General features: G+C 42.0%; 1 protein-coding gene across 1 annotated transcript in view; it reads left to right on the top strand.

Annotated features, from left to right (window-relative positions):
- Nucleotides 1-7,332: 7,332 nt before the first annotated feature.
- Nucleotides 7,333-24,884, top strand: part of phc2b (polyhomeotic homolog 2b (Drosophila)) — a 34,384-nt gene continuing 16,832 nt past the window's right edge. The window contains exons 1-7 of the mRNA XM_070847620.1: nt 7,333-7,459; nt 19,213-19,552; nt 20,750-20,911; nt 21,013-21,087; nt 21,383-21,544; nt 22,563-22,697; nt 22,933-23,227. Of these exons, the coding sequence (XP_070703721.1) occupies nt 19,271-19,552; nt 20,750-20,911; nt 21,013-21,087; nt 21,383-21,544; nt 22,563-22,697; nt 22,933-23,227 (1,111 nt within the window). The 5' untranslated portion in view covers nt 7,333-7,459; nt 19,213-19,270. The remainder of the gene's footprint in view (nt 7,460-19,212; nt 19,553-20,749; nt 20,912-21,012; nt 21,088-21,382; nt 21,545-22,562; nt 22,698-22,932; nt 23,228-24,884) is intronic.

The raw sequence follows: 24,884 nt of genomic DNA, 5'->3' as shown, positions 1-24,884 counted from the left end.
CAATAAAACCATTTTTTAAACTATATTTTACTAAGCCGTGCCATAAATGCAATAATGTACAGCGAGTCATTATCGTGAAAAAGACACTGACAGGACGATGCATCAACCTGTCGGGGTTTGTTTATCAACAATGACCGGTCCGCTGTATATTATTCCCTGCTTAAAAGTGGACAGTTGCCATTGTAGACTTTTCAACAGCAAGCAGCTACCGTCCTTATTTGAGCCGTTCTGCCACCAGCATTCATCTCATCCACTTCCTCATAGTTTTGCCTCCATCTTTCTCTCTCTCTCTGCTTCAGCTCGGCTTAGTCCGAGCTTACAAGCACCTCAATGGAAGACCGTACACAAATAGGTAACAATATAAGTGGCACAACGCCCTAACAGGTTAACCAGCGTGTGGCACGTGCTGTTACATGTGTCGCCCCACCCACTGGCACCCATTTTCTAGTCCACTGTGGGCTGACAGGTGTTTGGTTCAGTCCAGCTCACCTGTTGAAGTCAGTGATGTTTATGATATTATAAAGACTTTGTGATGTGTTTCCAAAGTAATGTCTTAAAGTTACGGTGGTGATTATGAAATCTTGTTATAGGAGCTCCACAGAGACTAATAAATTGATGACTTAGGCACTATTAATTGGTTCAGACGTTCGCCCATGGCGGACGTGCACATTGTCTCTCATTCTGCCTATCTGAGTCACCGTTGGTTTCCAGATAACCAAAACACTCTAAATTTCTTTTCTCGCTCTGGCTCTTCACAGATCACAAGTCCCCGTGGTCTAAACCCTCAACACTCTCTCACACTGACAGACTGGAAATAGAAAGTGTGTGCGTGCAAGCAGGCATGCAGCAGCGCACACACTCGCTAACCTGCAGCAGACTGACGCAATAAACCTCACTGCAAACTAACTGGGTGTCAAAGGCTCAAAGGAAACAAACAGAAAAGTTACTACACTTCCACCCAACCTGGTCAGGTTTCTAAGATAAAGGACGCTGAGCTTCATAGTAGGTCAAACCATTACATTGTGTCTGGCAGTAGCCTACAGAGCTGCTTTTGTGTCCCGCCTACGCAGTTCCTGCTCGGTTACCTCACTTAACCTCCAGTGCTCCAGTGCAGAGCAGATGAGAGGGGGCTTTATAAACAGTGACAACCAATTATTTACGTTCACATAGCCAGAACCTAATACACCTGTCATGATAATGTCAGATGATAATCACATGGACGCATTAAGATCCCAACAGTGAGACGCCAGTGTGCATATTAAGCAACAGAACAGGATGTCTGTATCGATATCACTGCTTCAGATGGCAGGCTTATAAATCGGGTCCCTTGAAATATAATTACTTGAGGGTTTTATGTGAACATTCAATCACCCATCAAAAAGAAGAGTAACGGTGACAGGCTAAATACCATTTTGCGTCACTGAAATGAAGTCTTCCGTGGAAAATCATGACTGGTATTAAACAGGAAGCAAGCAGTGAAAACATCTTTTCTCTTTGACCGTGGATGCTTGTTTTGTTGTGAATAATGTAGAAGGAATCACAACACTAATATTTCTTTGTTTTTTTTCCCTTAATACAGTATATCTGTTTGTCTGCATTAACTAGATTCTGTGGGAGCTCATATGACTTTAGTTTATTCTTTCAAGTATAATTAGCTTGACAACTAAATGGAAAATGATGAGAGTAAGCCGAGCCAAAAGGCAAAGCGGAGGCACGGGCAGCCACGGTACACAAACAGCCGCATGGGCCATTCATTAGCGGTGAAACACCCTGCTAACACACTGGACACTTGTTCTTCCACACACATCACTGCACACACTAGCCAGCGTGTTGTAATTCTGATTATTATTATTTTTTTTTTAAATCCTATTATTTTGATCGGGTGTGAGGGAATCGAAGTAATGAGCGTGTTCAATGTACTCCACTATTCAGGCTCTGCCAAGAAAGGTGGAGACACTTTAAGCTGCTGTTATTCAGCTACCAGCGCTGAGGTTTTCCACTAGTGGCACTTTGAAGATCCACGTGGTCCTATTAAAGGATGAACACAAGGAGAAGGTATGAGGCTGCTCGGGGACATGAATGAGCGAGCAGAAAAGGACATGATGCTGAGGAAGCCCTCCTCAATATTTTCAAAGAAAGCAGTTTTAATTCATTTTGAGATGAGAAGAGTGGGAACTGGAAAGGCCACATGGTCATTCATTGGTTAAATTATCACTGTCAGAGAAACTGGGCAGCGAGTCCTCTTCCTGGTCCTGCCCAATAGGCTTGACAGCTCATTTGATTGCTTAACAGCACTTGTAATAAAGTGTAAAAATTCGTAATAGTGCTGTAAGTGCACCGTGATGAAATTTCCAGCACAGAGGTCACCGTACAGGATGCCTGTAATCCTCAGACCTTTTTGTGGAGTCTGTCTCATGCAGCAGGGAGTGGATGTCTGTTGAGGCTGAATCAGACTAAATATCCTTCCTCACGATTGTCATCCCCGCTGTACAAACACTAAGTGAGACCAGCTCGGAGAACTACACAACAATGAGGAGAAAACTGAGTAATTCTTGGACAAATAAGCAAACTTTGATGCTAGAGGCCACTCTATCGTCATTCCCAAGCTTTTTTCATGCAGACAAAAAAAAAAAAACAATTCAAAAAGGCATCTAGGTGGTGGTTTAGTCTCTCTTTGAAGAAAATAATAAAAGCAAACACAAGAGGACCGGCCAGAGAGGAAACAAGCGCACACAGCCTTTGACTTCAGGAATTTTCATTGTTTCAGGGGAACAATTAACCTTGTGGCTGGATGCTATTTTAAACACCTTTTACCAGCCTGAATGATGACAACTGAGAGAAGAATTCACACAAGCCATCTAATTCTTTAAATCTGTGTTTTGTGGATCATGTTCACACTGACATCTTATTTTTTTCAAAGACACAACTTTTAAAGAAAGTATCAGGGAAATCAGTGTTCGTCGTGAAGGTGAGTGACTGCACGTCTAAAGCTGGTTTACATGCTGCCTTCACTTTGTTTTTTTCTCTTGAATGAGTGAGTGTTGAGCCTGAGCTCAGAAAGTCCTCTGTGGACTGGTAGAGTGGTGGCACCCCCTTGTGGATGACAAATACAATAACATCCATGTGTGTTAGTTGACAGCTTGACCAACATTGTAGTTATATTGAAATGTACAACAATAATAATAATAATAATGATAATAATTTTTATTTATACAAAGTGCTTTACAAAACAAAATAAAAACCAGGCAAGACGGTTAAAATGAGAAAAGAAAAAAACACAGGTCATAAGAACATAACACAGCACCGTCACTTTTGGATAATTTCCACTTTCACACACAAGCCTCCAAGTTTCCAGGTTGTGTGAGTTTCTCTTCTCCCTTCTTTTTTTCTTTCTTTCTTTCTTTTCAGCAACAAATCGTTATACTGAATATCAATTACAGTACGTGTAGTCAGAAGACGGAGGCTCAAAGGAAATGTTAGTCCAGAGGTCATACTTGATGTGAATGTTACTTACTTATTGACTGGACTTCTGACTTCACTGTCTTTATCCTAACCACAGCCCTGAATCTAATCCTGATTACAGACTAAACTCTAAACCAGACTCAACCTGAGGATATATCTACTCCGTACTGCAGCAATAAGAGAGCAAGCTCTTGCCCTGACACTGAGCATCTATAGAACTGCACTGCAGACCCTTTAAAGTATCTCCTAAAACTCACTCACAACATTAGTGTTACATTCTGGTCATTGTGACAATGAACTATCCAGATGTAGAGAAGCCCTTCATTGCTATAATGTTTTCCAGCATCATCATGTTCATGTCATACTTTTCTCTTCGACGTCTTTCTTTACTTTTATTTGGAAACATTTCCTGTGTACGGTTTATGGCATGAGACACGCCTTTATTCTTTTGCAACAAACCCACTCTGTCACTGAGTTTGGGACATTTTTGCCAAATTTCTGTTTAGCCCACGAAAAGCAAACGTGCAAAGATGTGACTTTATCTTGGTTTCATGGGCGACCTTAGCAGCAGCAGCGATCTCTGTAGAAAAAAAATCCATGTTGGCTGATAAATATTATATAAATCATTTACATGACTGCAGCACTTCTGGTCTTTACTGTTCCCTTAAAGGGCCCTCTGCCTCGTGTCCCATCATCTGATTTATAACGTGATAAACTCATCTGAAGTCTGTCGTGGGTTTTATTGCTATTTTTTTTTCTCTTAAACTCAGTGAAGCTCCTACGAATTCAAAGTCACACTGACTTGTTGTTATTTCTGTTTGTACAGCAACTCGTGACATTTAGATAGACAGCAGTGTAAACATCAATCAATCAATCAATCAATCATTATTTACATAGAGTGTTATCTCAAGATATTTTCCATAAAGAGCAGGTCTAGACCAAACTCTTTAATTAAGAGAGAGACCCAACGAATTCAAGAATTCAAAATGAAGGATTCAAGAATATAATATTGTAATTTTGAGGTTACAAAATAAAAGCATGTATACTCTCCAAACAAAGCTTGTCAATCTGTATAATTTTCACTGAGCATTACACTGCTGGGTAAGTCTAGACAGAACAGTTTGTTTCTGATGTCTCATCATGTATCAAAAAAAGATTACTCATAATAATTTCCTCTGTAAGTTGGATCAACCTACGAGGAACATAATACTCTAATGAAATTTTGACTGCTGATGGTTAGCAGACTGCTCCCATGTGACCAGAAATATATTATATACTTTGGTCCTAAACCCTCATGCACACGCAACAATAATTTAAGCAACAAACCATCTCTTTTAGTCGGTGGGTTTGGTTTAAAATGATGCAAACAGCAAAAGGATTGAAACGGATTTGTGTATAAAAAATATTTGGGCCACAACCAGACTCAGCTCTGCAACGCTGTGCTTCACTTAAGTACTAAAATTCTTTGCCACGGTGAATCAGTTTCATTTATTTCCTACGCTGCTCTGTTAAAAAATCAGCGAGCAGCACTGTGGAAGCACAGGAGCACTTGCTTGGTGATAGGTAACAAACGCCCCCGTCCCTGACTTTGTTGAAAAGGAGGACCAGCCAAGCTGAACAGAAGGCCACATAAATATTCCATTAAGATTCTCTTGTATTATCTACACACCATTACATCTGGCCCATGATATTGTGTAAACAGCACTCTGAAGGTATGTTCCAGCCCAGCAGAGCAGCGTTTGAATTCACTGCTACCTCTGCTGCAACATTAATATCTGCCTGGCTGCGATCCCACAACGTGTCTTTGGGGATTAACCAAGTTACTGGAATGATACGGTGTTTGTGCTGATGCTCCGAGCGAGGTATCAAGGGAGCTATGAGAGGCCAGATAATTAACTCAGGGGCCAACCAAATAAGTCATATTCTGATAAATTATTCAGTATTTGCAGGCAGTTGAATGCACTCTCTGCTCATATTGCAGGCAACACAAGAGCGACTGGCTGAGAAAACAGCAATTCATTGTCGTCCATGTTATTATCATGCTTGGCCATTTCCGCCTGGATATGCAGTGAGGACCCAAAGCTTGTCCAGCACCCTTTGATAATGCTGAGAGGTGATGGATTAGTGCAAGACAGCGAGGCCAATTTTCAACAAAACCACAAAATGTGAAGCGAGAGAAACACATTTCCTGTGTGATGGGTTTCTCGTAAACTGGGATTTTGCAGATTTCTGACCAGTGGTTTCTACTTAAGAACTTTTTTAGTTTGTTTATGAGATGGTGAGAATTCAAAATATGTTTGTCTGCTTTGGTGCAAACTGTGCAAAAGTATACAAACCTTTCACTGCAAACTGAAATATTACAACTTTAGGTTTTTCTAGTGTGTGTGAGGCCTAGTCAAGTCACACAAATTTCATTTTTGGAGCGAAAAATCAGAAATCACAAATTTCCTCCTGAGAACTCCCCTAAAAAGCCCCTTAAAAAAAAAAAAAAAAAGGAAGAAACGTCAGGAAGAGAAGAGGAGGGATCTCTCTGTATGGATGTGCCGACAGCCAATAGATGTCATGTGTAACACAGTAAACACAGCTGTTTTTATTTTCACATCACTTAAACATTCCCTTCATATGTTTCCACATATAAACAAGTGTTAATAAAAAAAAGGACTTCAATACAATTTTTTTTTAAATAATCCGGCCATGTCTGACACTTTCCATTTGTTAATACATACTCTACTCATGATTCATCCAAAAATGATCCACACATGGACATTAGTTTTCTTTTGTTTATCATCCTTCATAGTGTAAGCAGAAGTAGTTTAGACAGCTTTGACAGCTGACATTTTAACAAACGCAAGTGTAACAAATACCATCGATGACGGCTCCATTCCAGTCCCAGTGCCCGACTGATCACTGGTACATCATATGTGACGCCTAAATGGACAGGAGTTGTCACGTCATTATTTCCATCTGGGTATTTTCTGCTAAAATCTATCAAGCCTTCATAACATCCATCTCTCAGTTTCTCTATATATCTCCATGTCCATATACTAACCCTTTCAGTGTGCATGTGCCGAGCATCTTAACTGTATCTGATGTTACCAGTCCATCCAAATATACAGGACCAGTTTTATCTTAAGGATCCCAAGGATCTCCGACTATTAAAGTTGACAGGGTCTCTCTCTCAGAATGACTTAACACTAAAAACACTAGAAAAGAACACACTAAAAAAAAAACAATAGAAAAAGGCTAGAAAAATAGAGCAAATACAAAGTTTAAAAAAATATGTTTTAAAATAAATAAAAACAACTAAATAAATGTTAGATAAAATGTAGTAAAATAAAAAAAAAAACTGTTGATAACTACTACACAACACTTAAGCCAGTTCCATTGTGCTGATGTGTGCTGCACCTCTTGAAGTGCTCTTCAACAAAGGGTGCTGGTGCTGTTTAGTGGGTGCTCATCCTGACCTTTGACCTCCCTGAAGGGCAAAAAGGCAGCAATGAAGTGTCCTATATCTTCAAGACTTTGCTCTGGTTGTAGTTATGATTATTATTACTGACATTATTACTAGGATTGCAGCTGTAACCATGTAAAGAGCTACATTTTGACAAGTGCAGTGTTGCTAACAGAGCTAACAGAGCACTGGAGCCCTACCGTTACCATGGAGACCAACCCAGCGGTCGCCACTTGACAGGCGCGTGGAACCTGAACCGCGGGGGGCGGGGAGAGGGGGGAGTTCGGTGATTGACAGTCGATGGGGCGGGGCCAAACACCATACTCTGCGCTCATTGGCCGGATGCGCGTCACGTTGCCAGTTTGGAATGCAAATGAAAAGCTGTGCTGCGGCCCACCACTGCTCCGCTCCGCGGCTGCCGCTGGTCTGCCCCGAGCCCGTCAGATACAGCGAGCCACCGTCCAGAAATGGTGTAGAATAACAGGAAAAACAGCCAGGCAGAGCGGCCAGAGAGAGGACCCAAGCCACACCAGGCTCACGATAACGGTAAGACAACGGTTAGCTCGCTTCTTGGCTCACGGTGTGACTGTTGGCACGAGGGTCAGTCACCGTGTGTGTTGGAACGCGCGAGGTGAATCGGTCGCACTAGCTAACGTCTCTTCGGGGCCCCAAACGGCAGCAGCAGCAGCAGCAGCGCTCCTTTCTAGCTCGCTTGCTAACCTTGACGTTAGTTCAGCTAAGTTTAGCCGTCAGAGCCACATGTAGTTTGTTAAAAACAACAGCAGCACGGTGAGGAATAACAACACGAGCAGAGCTAACGTTAGCTAGTGTTAAGACAGAGTTCACTACCAGCTATCATGGAGAAAAAGAGCTATTAATGAAAATCAGTGCGTGAGCAAAACGTGTATATTGAATGTTGTGGCCAGCTACAGAGTCTCTGGTGGTTGAGGTTAGCCAGGCGCTCCCTTTAGAAACTTTGGTCCCATAGGTCATGACCTTTTGCACAGACAAGTGGAGGTCATCAACGAGGATGGCCCTAATGCTCCACTAGAGCTGTGATACTGTGGCCATGAGCTTCCAGTTCAAAATAATATCACAGCTGTAGCTGACCTCCTCTTCAGTGTGTCTGTGTTTAGCCACTGTGTATGGTTATGTATGTGTTTGCTTGGGCTGTAAGTTACTAACAACTGTTTTTATTATTGATTAATCACTTCTTTGCTTATGTTAATCGGTTTGTCTATAAAAAAGCATTAAAAAATGCCCCCCCCCCCTTCTTTTGGTAAGATTGAATCAGCAAATGTGACACTTTTGCATGAAATTGACTCAAATTTATTAGCAAAGTAGTTGCTGATCTCATTTTCTGTTGTTTGACAGCTCTGGTACACATTGTTGAATTTATATTTTTCCCATAAACAGTCTATTACCCCATAGGCTGTTTTCCCATAAATTTTCCCCACAAGCACAAAGACTCAGACACATCACTGTAGTATTGGGTTGATCAGTCAAAACAATGGCCCCATCACCAAATGGATCATCTAACCACCACAAACAAAGTTTAATAACCACAGATAGAAAGAGGAACACAATCAGTGCTGCACAACAACACTGAGTAGTTCTTACCATAGCTATGTATAGCCAGGCTGCTGGTACTGAGGAAAAAACGCACACTCTGTGGCACACACTCGCATGCCTACCTCTTGCACCTCTTGCACACATCCACAGATGCTGGATCAGTGCATTAGAGGCTATTTTCACAGGCGGCATAAATACCTCAACTTCTGGGCCCCTACTGTTGTTGCCTGTGATACACACCTTGTCATATTATCTGCGCTCTGAAGAGGGTCAAATCATGCCCTCTAATTTGCATATTTCAAGAATGAAAAGCAGCAATAGGCTCAGTGAAGAAGCTCATAGATTTTCCTCAAGGCTAGTGGGGTTAATTACAGAGGGATGCTTGCTTTATCCACTTAAAAGCATGGCAAGCTGTTATTACGGAATAATTTAACTCCTTTTAAACCTGAGATCACACAGCCAGGGGAGACCATTACTTGCATGTTTATTCCTATAGCTGACACCTGATCTAATGCAGTAAGCTCTTATTCAAATGAATTGTTCCGTGCTGTTTATTGGAGTGCTATGAAAATGTTGATTTGTTTATTTTACAACAGAGTGAGAGCCACACGCCATGTACTGTTTACCCATGATCATTTACATGCGAGATGGCTTCAGTGCTTCCTCATCTGTACCCACTTTACATTCGCTTCACCTCTTGCACTACATCTATTAGAGATAATCATGATCAGCATGAGAGAGGCTTGATGCGGTCGCTCTGCAGAAATAGTCCGACCGATCTTTCTCTTGTGCAAAAGCAGCACACCTGGGCATGTTTTGGTTGGCAAGACACTCACCAGATGTGCTCTGTTTGGCTGTGGCTGTGACTGAAGCTGGCACCTTGCACAGTGTTTCCGTGTATAGTCACGCACAGGTTTGCAGTAGGTGTGCATAATATCAGGAAATAATTGTTAGGATATGTTGTCAGTATCAGGATCCATATGATCATTTTGCTTGTTTATGTTGTGCCAATTTCATAAGTGGACAGCTGATTATTTTTTGTAATGAAGTGCACTGGCATGTTCATCTTCTGAGACAATCTGTTTATGTTCCATTGTGATGATTGAAGAGAGCAGAGTCGTCTTTTATTGCACATCAACCTTGTTGTCACTCACTGACAGAGAGAGAAGCTTTTCAAGGATCCACCTGTTGGAAAAATGCAAGAGCAGAGATGTTTGGAAGTGTTTCACCTGAAAAAATGTCACACGCTTTCTGCTCTTGAGTTGAAGTAATCTGTGCTCATCCCATTGAGTGATGGCAGGCACCTGGAATCTGTTCTATGCAGGTATGAGTGAAGCAGAGACTCATCTGCATGAAGTAGCTCAGTTACAGTGTTAACAGTCTACTGGTGGACAACAGTGTAATTGCAGTATTACATTAGAAATGAATGGGATAAGAATAAGTAACTTACTGTGTAACTTGCCAACTTTTCACAGGCATTTTTAGGTTAACCAGCCAACAAGCTACTAGCTAAACAATTTAGCCAGCTGTTGCTATGGTAATGATTAGCTTGTTGTAGCAGGTCAGCTCGCAGACTATGATACCACTAATTGTGACCACAAATGTCTTTCATCTGAAGCAAGTTTTCAGACACAGGCATTATCAAAGTAAGGAGGAAGTTAGCTAGACATTATTTGCATTACATCCTCTCTAATCTCAGCTGTCTGCTTGTGAATGTTTTTGAGACACACAGTCAAACTGTCTCTAAGGGATCAACTTTAATAAATTGAGGTTCACAAATACATTTCCATTTAAAAATGCTAAGCTGACTAGTTGCAAATGGGCTTGTAGATTGTGAATGTTAATAAGCCATGCAAATGTGTTTTTTAAAATTTTTACCAAATGATGATAGGAGTTGTAATTGGCGACACATGTAGGGATACAGATTTATACATACAAATCATTCTGCATTTATTTGTGCATTGTGTGTTACAGATCACGTGACATTTGACGAGTTACGCTCTCCCTGCATTTGTGGATTTTGTGGGAAACTGCAATAAAACACTCTCCAAAGAATCCACACAAATAGGCGGAGCTTCACAAATAAGTTTCTAGCAAAACAAACTGAGTTGTAAAAAATTCAGGGTCAGGAGAGGTTGATCATATGACAAAAATATCAAATCAGGATTTTTTTTCAGGCAGGATCAAAGTCCATAGTCTCATTATGATTCTCTTTCATGTTGGTTTTTAATGTATGTGTAAAATGAATTCAGAGATTTTTTTTTCTAAACACAATGTTAAGAAATGACTGCTGTAAACATGTGAAAAGACTGAGAATCATGTAGTACTGAATTGTGAGGTTTTACCAGCTTTAAACAGTTTTTCACCGTTTTTGTGTTCAGAATGTTTTGGCTGAAATGGTGGCTTTATGATGCACAAGGGGCCTCCTTAGCAGGATTTCTCCCCCACCAACAGGGTTAAACACTGCACTCTAGTGACAGGGGACTTCATTACGGTAACAAAGGCAAACTTGGAGCAGCTGCTAACAAAACTACGGTAGTGCATGTGGTACCAGGCGTGCTAACAAGCCTGCGGCTAAAACTAGGCTCAGTGTCCGTGATTATCGGTGCGTGATAACTAATGTAGAACAGAGAGAAGCTACTCTAACTCATGGACATGTTTCTCTACAGGAGACACCCTGTTTGCAACAGTGGAGCCATCAACACAAGTCATCATCACACTGGTTATCAAGGTTGAGTTGACTGTGGTGGAAGAGGCTGAAGTGGTAACGCCAGGCTTGGTTAAACTAACAAGGCTACCCCTAACACCAAGATTGCTTCATAATAATGTAAATGATAAATATAATAATAAATTGTATTAAGTCTAAAGTGATCTAGACTTTGCAACTTAAAGTGAGCACCTGCAAAGTACCAGTATAACTATGAATGACTTGGAAATCAAAGAATGAGCAGAAGGTTGCTCTAATCGGGATTGATGCTTGATGCAGTATAGGCTGATACCGATGACTGGGTCTATTTGAAACCTGCTATATACTGTGTAGCATTATTTATAGTCATTTAACGATTTGTAAGGTATTAATTAAGAGATGAGAAAGTATAAAGGATTGTCAGCTGTTTATTTATTGGCTTGAAATGCACATCCCTAGTACAGTGTGTGTAATGTTAGCGAGCGTGTGGTGGAGCAAGTGGGAGAGAGTGAGCGTCAGAAGTGACGGTGAATGTGAGCGGAAAAGTTTAACAGTAAATGTACAGTGTAGATTACAGTTTAAGAATAAAGGCTGCAATCAAACGTGTCCCCTGTGCTTCCCAGTTACAGTGTGTAAGCTGAGCAGGAAAAGCTAACATTGGCCGCAACTGGTACATTACTGCAGCACAAAACCTAACAATCGTTCACAATCGTCACATCGCCCACCCGTAGAGTAGGTTTGCCTTTACATCTGCGTCAATGTGTTGTACCAGTCTAAGCAGTGATCAAAGTTTTTTATGAGGGTACCACTATGAGGATGTTGCATATTAGATTTAAGAATAATGCTTGTGCAAATGAAAAAGCTTTTAATGAGGGGGAAATGATTTGATTGCCTTCATTGTAAACCTCATTAAACAGCAAGAGTGTCATTTTGTGTGCAGTCATCTAGGCCATAGAGGTGAAGTAAGACAGAAACACGTCCTTGCAGTTATCATAATCTGTTTTTCCAAGCTACTTGAAAGTTATGAATCTCCAATAACCCAGAGGCTTCACTGACATCTTTTTAGATTATTTGAACTTTTGATGTCTGGCTGCTGCTCTTCTGGCATTGATAGAAATTGAAAGAGCTTGTTTCTGATGAAGGCAGTGAAGCGCTACATTTTTCTGTACTGCAGCTCATCTCTGCTCATACCTGACCTATTTTTTTGCTCTTGGTATGATCGACGCCTGAGAGCGATGCCTCAGAGACTGCTTTGATGGAACTGTTCTGGATTGAAGTGTATTGCTAATCTGCAAGCTTTGCCAGACCTGTGGTATTTATAGATCAGAGAGAGAATCTTTCATCTATCTGTCAGCCTGATGCCCTCTCGTAGTCTAGCTCTGTCTGTATCTGTTCCTCCCATGTTTCTTTTGAGAGTTTTTAACAGTTCAAGCAATTTTTAGCATCTCGTGGGGCAATCTGCACCTCACGCGCGGGGGCTTTACTAAATAAAGCTGAGCATAAAAAGAACACAGTCTGCTGGGGTGACTCAAGTGAAAGTGTTTTGTGTCTTCACAGCACGAGTCTATGTGTGCTGGAATTGTAGACACACGCTCGGCACACTTTAACCTGGAAAGCAGCCAGAGTCTCTTTGTGCTGGTCTACTCAGCTGTGGAAGGCAAGGCCTGTCTGAGTCAGATGGCTCAATTACAGCTACCCGACCAGCCTTGCCTCAGGATCAGAGGGTATCTCTGGCTTACGTACTCTAACAAAGGCAGTGGCCTGCTTGCTCTGTTTGGACAAGACCCATCAACCATCATCAGCCTCAGGGGATGACCCCAGCATCACAGAGGAAAGTGGGATCTTTGTAGCGCACAGGATGTACAAGCTGACTTGTACTGTTAAGATTCATAGGTCAGGCCCTCTCATCCATCACGGCTTGGTTCCACCGAGCACAGCTGAGCTGGGTTTGGCTGCTGCGTGGTTTTGTTCCAACCTCTGCCCGGACTCGTACCCCATGGGAGCGTTTCAGACGTGGAGCGTTTTGCTTGCCCGATTTTGTTGACTTGCTCATATTTCGTAGATTTTTTTTCTTGATTTTTGTGCTTACATAGAGGGAAGGTAAGCTATGTAGTTAAACGGTTTCTTTATTGCCATGGTGGTGAAGTGATTGAAATTGTGCAATGGGATGTTTTATTTTGAAAACTGACCGAATGCTCTATGCTTTTCCTGTGTCTGACTCCTTGCCAGGCTCCATCAAAAGTGGACTAAGCGCATATTTTATTGGAGCAGAGAGCCACTTCTGGGACGCCTCTGAAACTCACTGCAGTGCTTCTGGTAGAATCACAGACCTTATCTAGACAGGCCGCAACCAGCCCTGGTGGCCACATTGTAGCTGAAACATGACGCAGCTGTGCCTGTGCCTGGTTAGAAATGAACCAGAATGTAGGTGGCATTGTTGTGTGTTAAGATTTCGATTTGGGTCGTTCAACATGATTACTACACCTCTGCTCATAAATGACTCACTTAGAGCTGCAGCTAATGATTCATTGATTAATTGGACTTTTATTTTTCGTGATTCAAAAATCTGTGTTTATAAAGTCAGAAAAAGTCTAAACTTACTTGTTTTGCCAGACCAACAGCCCAAACTATTACTATTATACAATATGTATTCATATTACAGTGAAATAAGACATAGAAAAGCAGTAATAGCTCACATTTGAGAGCCTCGAACCAATTAATGTCTATTAATAATTAACATGTATCATTTTTTGTTGACTTGTTTTTTTACATCCCTCCCATGTTTTAGGCACTCCTTACCAAAAAGTATTGAAGACAGACGCATCCAATTAATACATTCAGCTCTAAAGGAAGAGATGATCTCCTGTTTTAAAGGACTATGAGGTTTCATGAATCAACTGGGGTTGTTTCTGTACCATTTGTTTTTGAGCAACTTTTCAGATGGATCATAATGAGTGTGGAGTTGGTTATATATATTTTCCAGCTAACTTTTTTACTACACTGGCTGGCAGTGTCTTTGAAGGAATCTAAATGCAAGCCTCATATGGTGCCTTGATCATTTATTTTTATACTGCTCTCCAGAGCAGCTTGTTAGGCGTCAGCGTTCTTGGAATTGATAATGAGCTTGAATGCCCTTTAAACAAAAGGCAGGGCTTATTTGTTTTAAATGCCCTTTCTGGATCACCCGTTACACTTCACTTCACTGGGACCACTCTACTTATTCTGCTGAGTATCTCATAGTGGTTCAGGGTCCTGGGCTTTCAGATGTTGAAGTTCATGATCAAGCAGCTCCTATCAAACTGAGCCAGCCCATTCCTATTCATTCCCTCTTGTTTTGACCCCCATCTGCTGCTCAGCTCTGTTAGCCAAGTGTGAGACCCGAGGCTTGAGTTTCTGGCTGCACCGCCAGCTAATCTATATGCTAATGAGCAGATAATAATCAATGAGGTTCACGCACGGTTGGCCTCAATCAATACAACATTGCACCAGCAAATGATTCAAATGGCTACATTTCATACAGCCAGACAGTTGGGTGGTGTGTTAATGTGGTGGGGCAGACCATAAGTATGTCATTATCCTCTGGTTTATCTTCCCTATTCCACATAAATGAATTCGGTTGTCATTAAAGGGGTTTGAATTCAACTGCAAAGCTATCCCATTTCACTTTTATGAGGGGATCGCAATTTTCAACTCCCTATTGTTTTGCATTTCATTTCCATAAAGGCTATAAATGGGTGCTTTGGCACTTTCCTGGTGCGACTTGGCTAGCTTCTGCATAGATTCTGATTAAATCATTAGTTGAGTTAGGCTTTAATTGTGGTGATTTTAGCAGAATGAGGCTTCATTTTGTTCAACATTTTTTCTACCAGTACCTTGCTGAATGGGCAGGTAATGGGCATCTTGATGGATCACAGTCTGTTTTGTTTTTTGGGTTGTTTTTTTTTCGCTCCCTAGCCTCGGTGGCAGTCTTGTCACAAATTGATGATGATTACTGTCCTGCTAGTACGTTAATGGTCTACATGTACAGTCTGGCCGTGGGCCACTGCTCCTGTCCTTAGCTGAATGTTATGATACAAAATTGGCCCACTCAGAGCTGCAGGTTATTGGTGGAGATGGTGTTTTCTATAAATGGTTTAAAACCTAACCTGCAGTCTTCAAATTGAGGCACTGAAAATGAAATGTAGCAATCAGTTTTCAGCTGTCCAGACCCAGACTAAGCAAAATAGAGTGCTATCTCTGAGCTTGTCAATCTGATGAAAGACCTCTTTACCCTGTATTTGCGTATTCAAAAAAATATTTTCACAGACTACATTATATTTGAGGGTCTATGCATCCTAAAAAAAAATCAGTATTCTGGCAGCAGCAGAGGGGGAGGGGAGAGACGGAGTAAAATCATTACCATCATCTTCATTAGAGAGGATCCTGTTGTCCAATCAGCATGCTGCTCTGCACGGGGATTCCATAGGCACCCCGTTGGCTGTCGCTAGGATACCACATAATCAGGAGGCAGGCCGTGGCCTGGTTGGTGGAGTGGGGTGTTGATGCTGGGACGACGAGCTCGCTGCGAGTTGGGGGTAGACAAGAGGGGCTGGGGGTTTGGATATAGCACAGAAACACGCTCGCACGCGCTCACTCATTCACTCCGTCGGCCAACCAGCCAGCCACTCAGTTAGACAGACAAAGAAGAGCAACATCCTGCAGGAGGACCGCACGCTCCCGGGGGATGGGGCATCATACCCCTGCATCGCGTTGGGGGGGCAGGAGGAGGTAGGAGCACCAGGGTTAGGGGGCTTTGTCTCAGCAGCAGAGTACCTCTCCACACACACACACACACACACAAACATACATTAGTCCATGGATCTCCTGGCCATTAAAGCCATTATCATACATCAATTGATTTGTGCATCTTACGAATGCATTCTTGTGGTATTTTTAATGTGGGTCTTCAGAGTTTTCCTGTATGCAGACAGGAGGATGGACATTGATGGAGGCTCCTGCACTTCCTTAGTATGATCTAAGCTCTGTAGAGACAGCCAGTCTGTCTGACAGTCTCTTAACAGCTCTCCTCTTCCTGCAGGCTATGCAAAGCCTCTAGACACAAATCTGACAGTGTCAGTTGTTGCGGTCTTGTAATGCCAGCTGATTAGATCAATATGTTTCCATGTGAGCGCCGCAAAAAGCTGAAAATGTGTTGTTGTAGTGTTGACCAGCTCTTTGCAATGTATTACAGGATGCTGGCATTGCTCTGATGTGTTCTCAGCCACATCATGAGTACCAGTTTTTTTTCCCCCAAAACCAACTGAAAGCATGATTGTAGAAGTGGAAGTGTGGTGAAGGATTGGAGTGGTGGATGTTCTCCATTGCACTGCTTCATTGATGGATGGATGACTGCTCTCAGAAAGACAGGGACTGAGGGCATCATTACCAGAGGGGATTCCCTCCCCTCTCCTCACATGAGGAGGCAATGGGAAGCAGACTCTGGGATGTAGGCTAATGACTGCATACAGGCAGGCAGCCTTTGGCAGCTGTGGTGCTTTGTTTACAACCAGAAAGCCACTCTGCAGGACTAAATCTCAGCTTTTTCACAGCCGCAGTTATGTAGACGTGACCTCTTAAATTCACAACAGGCTCTGCTGAATGCAAACCAATGGTTCCTTTGTTTTTCTGGAATTTACAGTTGACTTTAGTTTTTCTATTTTAACTAAATTGAGTTTGTCAATTGAGCCTCCAGTTTGGGTGTTTTGGCTCAGTTTGGTATTCATTTGTTCTGTTATGCGTGTATAAGCATTTCTAATAATAATAATGATGATATATAATTAATACACCAATTGCCTCATTCAGGTGCATTGGAAGTTTTCATTTACAGCACATACAGCTCTGGAAACTCAAATTCCAGCCTTTTTCTTGTTCAGTGACTGATTTGTTTACTTAAATATTTCAGGCTGTTTAGGGCTACGCTGCTTTTGCCATTTCAAGGCATATGGTTGAGTAAGATTGCAGTTTGTTTCCAAGTGTGCTTTGTAGCATGAGTGGGCCACAGAGCTGTGCTTTGGCCCCTAATCCGTTCAAAAGAATAATGAGGAGGAGGAAATAGCTTAAGAATTGCGGCATGGCGGCAGCATTGCTCCTTATTTAATTACTTCCATCACACCCTCTTTCCACTCCCCCCCCCCCCCCCCCCCCCCCCCCCAAACACACACGCTCCATATAACTTATTGTGCACACCTATAACCTCAAGGCTAGAAATTCCATCGAGCCCGTTTTGGCCTTTCTTTTCAACGCTGTTAGATCAGCTGTCATGCTGTTTGAATCCCCCACCAGACTGACACACACTCATTAATCCTACCACTAGTGTCTCAAGGTCTTGATAGGTTATTGAGTTCTTGTTCTCTATTAGAGCTCTGCTTCATCAAAGACTTTTGAACTTTCTTCATATTCCTTTGACAAAACCTCACCTCTGCCTTTTTGCCTCCACTAAAGAAGGACTGTTCCTCTCCTCCCATCCTCTTTGCATCTTGTCATGCTGAGACTCCCTCCATCTCCTCTGCCTGGAGAGCTCTGAACCTCTCCCTCCCGTCCTAATGGATAGCAGAGCACCAGGGGACCTACCTTTTTAAAAAGGCTTTTATGGAAGGGGCCTAAATCATTCGTTCTTCTCTCCTCCATGACTGCCAAGGAAATAAAAGAAATCTGAAGTCTGACATGCTGTCTATCATATAAACATGGATTTGACGCAGTGCTTCTGTATTAATAGTATGAGCTCTAATTAGGGCTATACTTATATTAAAGTTAACCTGATTCTGTTATGGTTTGGTATGATTTGATGGGAGTGGTTGTGAGGGAGTTTTAGTCATTGAGAATGGCCTCTGCTGCCTCCCCAATTAACTTTCTCCAAATGCCTGTGCTCTTGTTTCAGATGTAATTTAGGTCGACCACTTAATGTTAGCCAGCCATGCTGCCTTTTATGTTAAATTCACTGGATTTCATCAGCTTCCCAAACATGTGCTTCTCTAACTAGCTTGCCAGGCCTCACTTTTTGTTTTTCTTTTGTTTTCTGTTATGAATTTGTGCATGAAAATAAACAGACTCCAAAAAAGTCATTAATTTCCCTGCCGACTCATGCAGAATTTTACTTTCTCGTAGTATTTACAGCACCGAGTCCATCCAGCATAGATGTGATTCGTGTAAGGCAGGTATATAGTATTCTGATATATTTTAGGGCTTGGACTGGGTTCCTGTAATTTTAGCACCACTGTAGTGTGTAACTACAGTATGGTTTATAGAAATAACTCATTAAAAACACAATAAAAGCAACAGCTTCATATTTTGGAACAGAGAAAACAAAAAGCCTCAAATATTTAGCATTTTAAACAAGGATAATGATGTTAGCACATGCTTTGTATGAAAGTGTTTACTCAATGTAAGACCAGAGAGAGACATTTTGTTAGATTGAAATTATTGAAATGTTTAGAGCTGCAACAATTAATTGATTAGTTGCTCGGCAGAAAATTAGTTGGCAAATATTAACATTGATTTTTTTGAAATGCCAAACACACTCTCACTCTGGTTCAGGCTTCTCAAATGTTATGATTGTATGCATCTTTTTTTTTTGTCATATCTGATTAAAAATATCAGCTCAATATCTTTGGGTTTTGTTGGTCAACTTAAATCTATAAATCACCTTGAGGTGTAGGAAAATGGCATTTTTCATTATTTTGTGCCATTTGAAAACAATTGGCAGATGAATTGCTAATGATTGATTGCAGCACTATAAATGTTCTATTGCTGATATGCTGGTACTCTATTCACGGTCCTTTCTTTATCAGATCAAATTAATTTCCTACTGATTATTTTATATGTGTTGCTGGTCTCACATTTCCTTGAAACTGAGCTGCTCATTAACTCCTGCTGTTTCTGTGTTTGTCCATTGTAATTTTCTTTTTCGTTGTCTGAAGAAAACATTTTGTTCTTTTGGGTTTGGGCTTACAGAAGGGAAATAGTGTGGCAATTTTCTCATGTGCTTTCCTTTTTCCCTCTCTAGGCACAGGAGAGCCATTCAGAAGAGCAGGGGGTCAAAGGTGAGAAGGGCAGAGGGCACCATGGAGACTGAGCCGGGGGCCCCTGCCTCCACGGCCAACAGTACCGGGACCACTGCCACCGCCTCCACCACGTCCTCCTCCAACATCACAGCTGCCAGTGGTAGTGGTACCTCTAACACTGCTACTACTACTACTTCTACCACTTCCACTAGCAGTAGTAATAGTAGTAGCAGCAGCAGTGGTGGTAACACTAGCAGTAGTTCCAGTGCTACTACAGCAGGAAGACAGACAGTGCCTCAGATATCAGTTTACAGTGGGATACCTGACCGACAAACAGTGCAGGTGAGTTCCTCTGTGTTGTGATAGAAGTGTTGATAGCCTGATATTAAGTTGGGGTCTTATGTGTGACATGGGCAATGACCATGCATACTCTCCTTTGCTCTACTGCCCTCTGTTGGCATATACAAAGCCATATACAGGCTTCAATTGTGCTCTTAAGATTATGTTACATATTGAATCAATTGGAAGTAAATGAACGAAATATGAGGCATTTCTCTTCCTGGTCAATGCACTAATGAAGGAAACTCAAATGGTCATCTCACAGGATGTGTGTGAAGTTAAAGGAAGGAATGCTCTCTAAGCTTTAGTGCTCTTGACCCTTCGACCCAAGGATAAGCCTCTACACCGGATTACCCTCTCTTTGAATGGTCCAAGCAGCCTTTAGTGCTGATGCTTTGACAGCAGGGTTTTGTTACATTCAGCCATCCTTTTATTCTACTAAGCCTGGTTGATACTTAAAAGGACATACTATTGTCACCAGACAGCCCTCTGAGCGTAAAGGACTGTTGGTCATTTATGGTCAATGACAGCTGAGAGATGTATGCAGTGCATTTCTGCTAATCTTACCCTCATTCCAAGAGGCTTTGGTCTGGGTGGATCTGACACTATGGACCACGGGTCAACATCCTCTCTGGTTACTTTGGCAACCAGGCAGAGGCCACTTTCAGAGGTGAAGGGTGAGGAGAGTAATTTCCAATGGCTTGGAGGTTTAGCTCCTATAACTATGCCAAGGAAATGTTGAGGCCTGTCTCACAGACAGTGATTGAGGGACCAGGTTTATTTATGTCAGTCTGCTTGCAATGATCACAAGTTTTACACATATTGAAACACTCTGAACTACAGGTGTGTGTCTCGTCTTCACAGACTTTTAGATACGTATCTAGAGCTAGTTAATTATTTAATACAAAAATGACACTGGTACATTTCTAAAGATACATTGCAGTCATTCAAAGCTCATTCAATTCAGCCACGATTAGGTGTTGATATTATTACTTTTTTATATACAAAAAAATTGAAATAAAAATAGATAAATGATGAATGAATCACTAATATTTCATTAAGATCATGTCTTCTGCCGCACAAACAATGGATTCATTCATTCATACAATGGATAAGTCAAGTTTTCTCTATAGCTTGAAGCTGGTGTGTGAAGAATGTAAGAATTCAGCCAGCTCTGTCTCCATCTTTCTGTATATGCAGGTGTTCCAGCAGGCGTTGCACAGACAGCCTAACACAGCAGCACAGTACCTGCAGCAGATGTACGCCGCTCAGCAGCAGCATCTGATGTTGCAAACCGCAGCCCTCCAGCAGCAGCACAGCCTCAGCACCGCCCAGCTCCAGAGCCTGGCTGCGGTACAGCAGGTCAGCAAACAGGAATCCTTCTCAGAGTGTAACATATCATTGTTGACCCCCTGCAAGCCATGTTTCAGGAAATGGTAAATTTCTCTCCTGCCTTGTTATAGGCCAGTATCGCCGCTGGCCGACAAAGCTCTTCACAGAATGGCACTTCATCCCAGCAAACAGGATCTACTCAGACGGTTAGTGCAGTTTTTAGTGCTGGGATTGTTTCCTAAGAGCCTGTAAAGTTTAACCCATCTTTGTCTATTAGATTATCATGAAAGTAAGTTGATTTTAGCACCAAGATACTATGGGGACACTGGGCACCACACTAGTAGCTCTGTGAGTTGTGCCACCACACTGAAATGCGGTTTTGAGAACATCCTTTTTTATCTTTGTATATTTGGCACATTAAAAGGAGACTGCTGTATTGATATAGAGAGTAAAGGAAAGGAAGTGCGTATTCTAATTACCCTGTTCATTTTCTCCCCATAGATCAACCTGACCACATCCCCAGCGGCAGCTCAGCTGATCAGTCGGGCCCAGAGCATTAGTTCCACCCCTACCAGTATTTCCCAGCAGGCTGTTCTGCTAGGCAGCCCATCTAGCCCCACTCTCACGGCCAGCCAGGCACAGATGTACCTGCGCGCGCAGATGGTGAGACAAAGGATACAGATAGAAGGAGCATAGCCACTGGCACATTTACATGAGTATGCATATATGCATAAACACAACCACACGCGCATAGTACTTGAATAAATGAGCATATTTGACTCATATTTTTTTCCTCTGGAGGCTAAATGTGTGTTTTAGGATTGGTGTCTGTGTGTTATGGGATTCTTGTATGTGCTATGCATGCATGCTTACTCTGCTATAGTAAATCGTGTGCTTTATCCTCATTTTGCCACCAAAGGAGGTGGTCGGGATAATCTGTTCCGGCCCCAGAGGGCTCATTACAAACACAGAAGGGAATGTCTTGAATGTGCATGAATGTTCAAAACATTTTTTGGAGGTCGAAGGTGTTCTCCCGGCTGTAGCTTAAGGCCCATTTTTTTTTGAAGACGGAGTTGCTGAAGGAATATTCAGTCTTTATTGGCCTATTTTGGTACGTGTGGGCTGTGGGTAACTTGTCGGTTTCAATTTGCCATCAGTTGTGCAGCTGGCACACAGACTGTTCCTGCCACCTCATTATGACCAAGTACAAAGCATTGTCAGATTTGTGTGATGCTTCTGGCAGACTGCAAAACACTGTTGTCAGTTTAGATTGCCATGGCCTCTATTTCTGATAGAGCCCTCTAATGTTAATTAGTTATTAGTACATATGATTTCTATTAAGCTACATATATATATGAATTTCCTTTTATTTGCTTGTTTGTCCACACATACACAAATTAGAGGTTCAGTGTCACAGTGCCACTTTGTAGTTTTCATGGGGAGAACTGGATCATAATTATTGTAAATACTGTCCATAACACATGAAGAAGTCCTGCAACTTGCACTAATTCACATAAGCCTTTTGAGTGCTTAAGGGTTATATTAATAATGCTTTTTTATATTTCTGTGCCATTATCATTACATTGCTTCTTTATTTGAGCTTAGAAACGAATCCAATCCAAGAAGCTTTTACTGACTGGTCCAGTTATCATCTGTTTTGCGTGTGTGTGACTCTTTCCAGGCCCAGCAGAGTAACCTGGTTCAGGTGGCCAGGAGTCTGGGCCGGGCTGTTCCTCTGTCCCCGCAGCTCATCTTCACTCCAACAGCCACAGTGACGGCAGTCCAGTCAGAGAGCTCCACGCAGGCCTCCTCACAGGTTGGTTTGTTGAATTTATTTTCACTAAGTGAGAAATATAGTTAGAAACTTTTATTAAAAGTTAACATGAGCACGGCATGGCAATAAAAACGGCTCATACTATACTGCTATGATATGAACAGTATAATCTTGTCATTGAAAGCATAGGTAACACTCAAAAGTGCATTTATCCATTCCTTTAACTCACAAAGTGCGTCTGCTTGTATGAATAATCTCCCATTACTGTCTCTCCAAGAATCAGGTCCAGAATCTAGCTATCCGTGGCCAGCAGGTGGCGTCCACGTCCTCCTCTCAGACTCAGACCCTACAGGCTCTCAGTCTGAAGCAGAGCCCTGTGCCCATCCAGCCCGCCTCACTGATCAAGAATCCCAGCCAAGCAACTCAGGCCTCCACGGGAGGGAAGGCCAGCTCCTCCGACAGTTCCTCTGAGGGAGGGAAGAAGGGGGACAGTGCGGCAGTCACAGAAGTCCGAGCTATAAACATGAGCCGCAGTGTCACCGCAGTCAGTGCTCAGCCGCTGATCGCTCCAGGTAAGAAAAAGTCTGCAACCCCACAACCTGAAAAGTTTAAATAATGTTACAGTCTGAATGTGTACAGGCCTCTTACCCATGAGGCTGTGCCTGGCAGTGCTTACATCAGGTCAAACCAAAACAACGGTGTCGAGCCCCACTGAAATAAACTCCCTCACAAAGGCACTTATTGTTTGGCCTGTGTTGTGAAAATAGTGGAAGTTGGCAACATTGTCATTAGAGCTGAGTCAGTTAGTCGATTAATGGACAAAAAATGTTGACAAATCCTATTTTTTTTCCAAGGACCAATTCCAAAATTTCTTTACCTCCAACTTCTCAAATGTAAGAATGTACTGCTTTTCTTTGATTTATTTAAAGAAGTACTTTGGTCAAGACTGAAAAATCTCATCAACTAATGGATGGATTGCCAGAGGATCATCTCAACATCTATTTGATGGACTGGCAGAAAAACTTTGGAACAGACATTCATGGTAGCCAAACAAAGAGTTTTTCTCCAGCACCATCAGTTTGTCCAGTGTTTTGCTTTATGACCAAATGCCAGCAAAATTAATGACCCGTCCGTCTCAGTTGTACTTTGTGTTTTGTGCTAATAGAAATGAGGTGCTAAACTGAGATGGCGAACATGGTAAACAGTATACATGCTAAACATCAGCATGTTAGCATTGTCACTGTGAGAGTGTTAGCGTGCTGATGTTTAACATTTAACTCAAAGCACTGCTTTGCCTAAGTACAGCCTTGCCGAGCTGGTTGCATGGCCATGGACTGTCTGCTTTTCATCTGACAGAAAGTCCACACTGGTTACAGAGCCAGTGGCATGTATGTTTAAAGTAAACGGTCTGCCTTTTTAGAGGCTTCGTGCTATTTCTGTACAGACCCTGACATTCAATATTCCATAGGAAGTTTGTTTTCATTTTTGCGGGCAGAAAAATGTAACTGCCAAATTGTCTGCCAGCTGCTGCGTGCTTCTTATTTGTAACAGATGTCCATTTCTAACCTTTAAATAGACTTGAGGCTCTCGTGTTTATAGTCAGATTAGATGAGAGAAGAGATTTTACACTTTTCCATTTTAATAGCTTTCTCTGGGCTGTGAGTGTGACATGTCAGGGCCTGCATCACAAACCCACTCACTCACTGAAGGGGTCAAACCAAGCGTACTACAGACGGTGTGTTGGGCTGTGTCTGGAACAGTCAAGCTGCTTTGTGAATTAGAAGCTGTGAAAGGCTCGCTGCTATGAAAGAGTCTTTCTAGACCACTTATTGTGTAATTGAAAGTCAGCAGCTGTTTTTTTCTTTTTAGTGAGAGTGGCTGTGAATATGCCAGCAGTACAAGCTGATTAAATCAAATAAATCCAGTTAGTCTGTTTGCAGGAAAACCCCATTCAGATTGATTTTCAAGAAGGTCTTGATAAGACATCACATTTCACAAAATAGTTTATTTGAGCAAGAACCTAAAAATACGTGTATGCATTTGCCCTATGTGTTGTATACTGTACTGTGCTGGCTGTGGTACAGACCGTAACGGTGCTAATGTGTGCACATGACTCTAAACCTCATACATACACACACACACACACACACACACACACACGTACACTGTGCTAATGGATGGTGTTGTTTTTGTCTGCCTATTCAGATATGTGTGTACATGTTTTGGGGG

The sequence above is a fragment of the Pempheris klunzingeri genome, chromosome 2 (assembly GCF_042242105.1).
Source record: "Pempheris klunzingeri isolate RE-2024b chromosome 2, fPemKlu1.hap1, whole genome shotgun sequence".
NCBI classification, from domain to species: Eukaryota; Metazoa; Chordata; class Actinopteri; order Acropomatiformes; family Pempheridae; genus Pempheris; species Pempheris klunzingeri.
The sequence above is the reverse complement of the archived record's forward strand: the minus strand, read 5'-3'. Positions and strand labels throughout refer to the sequence as shown.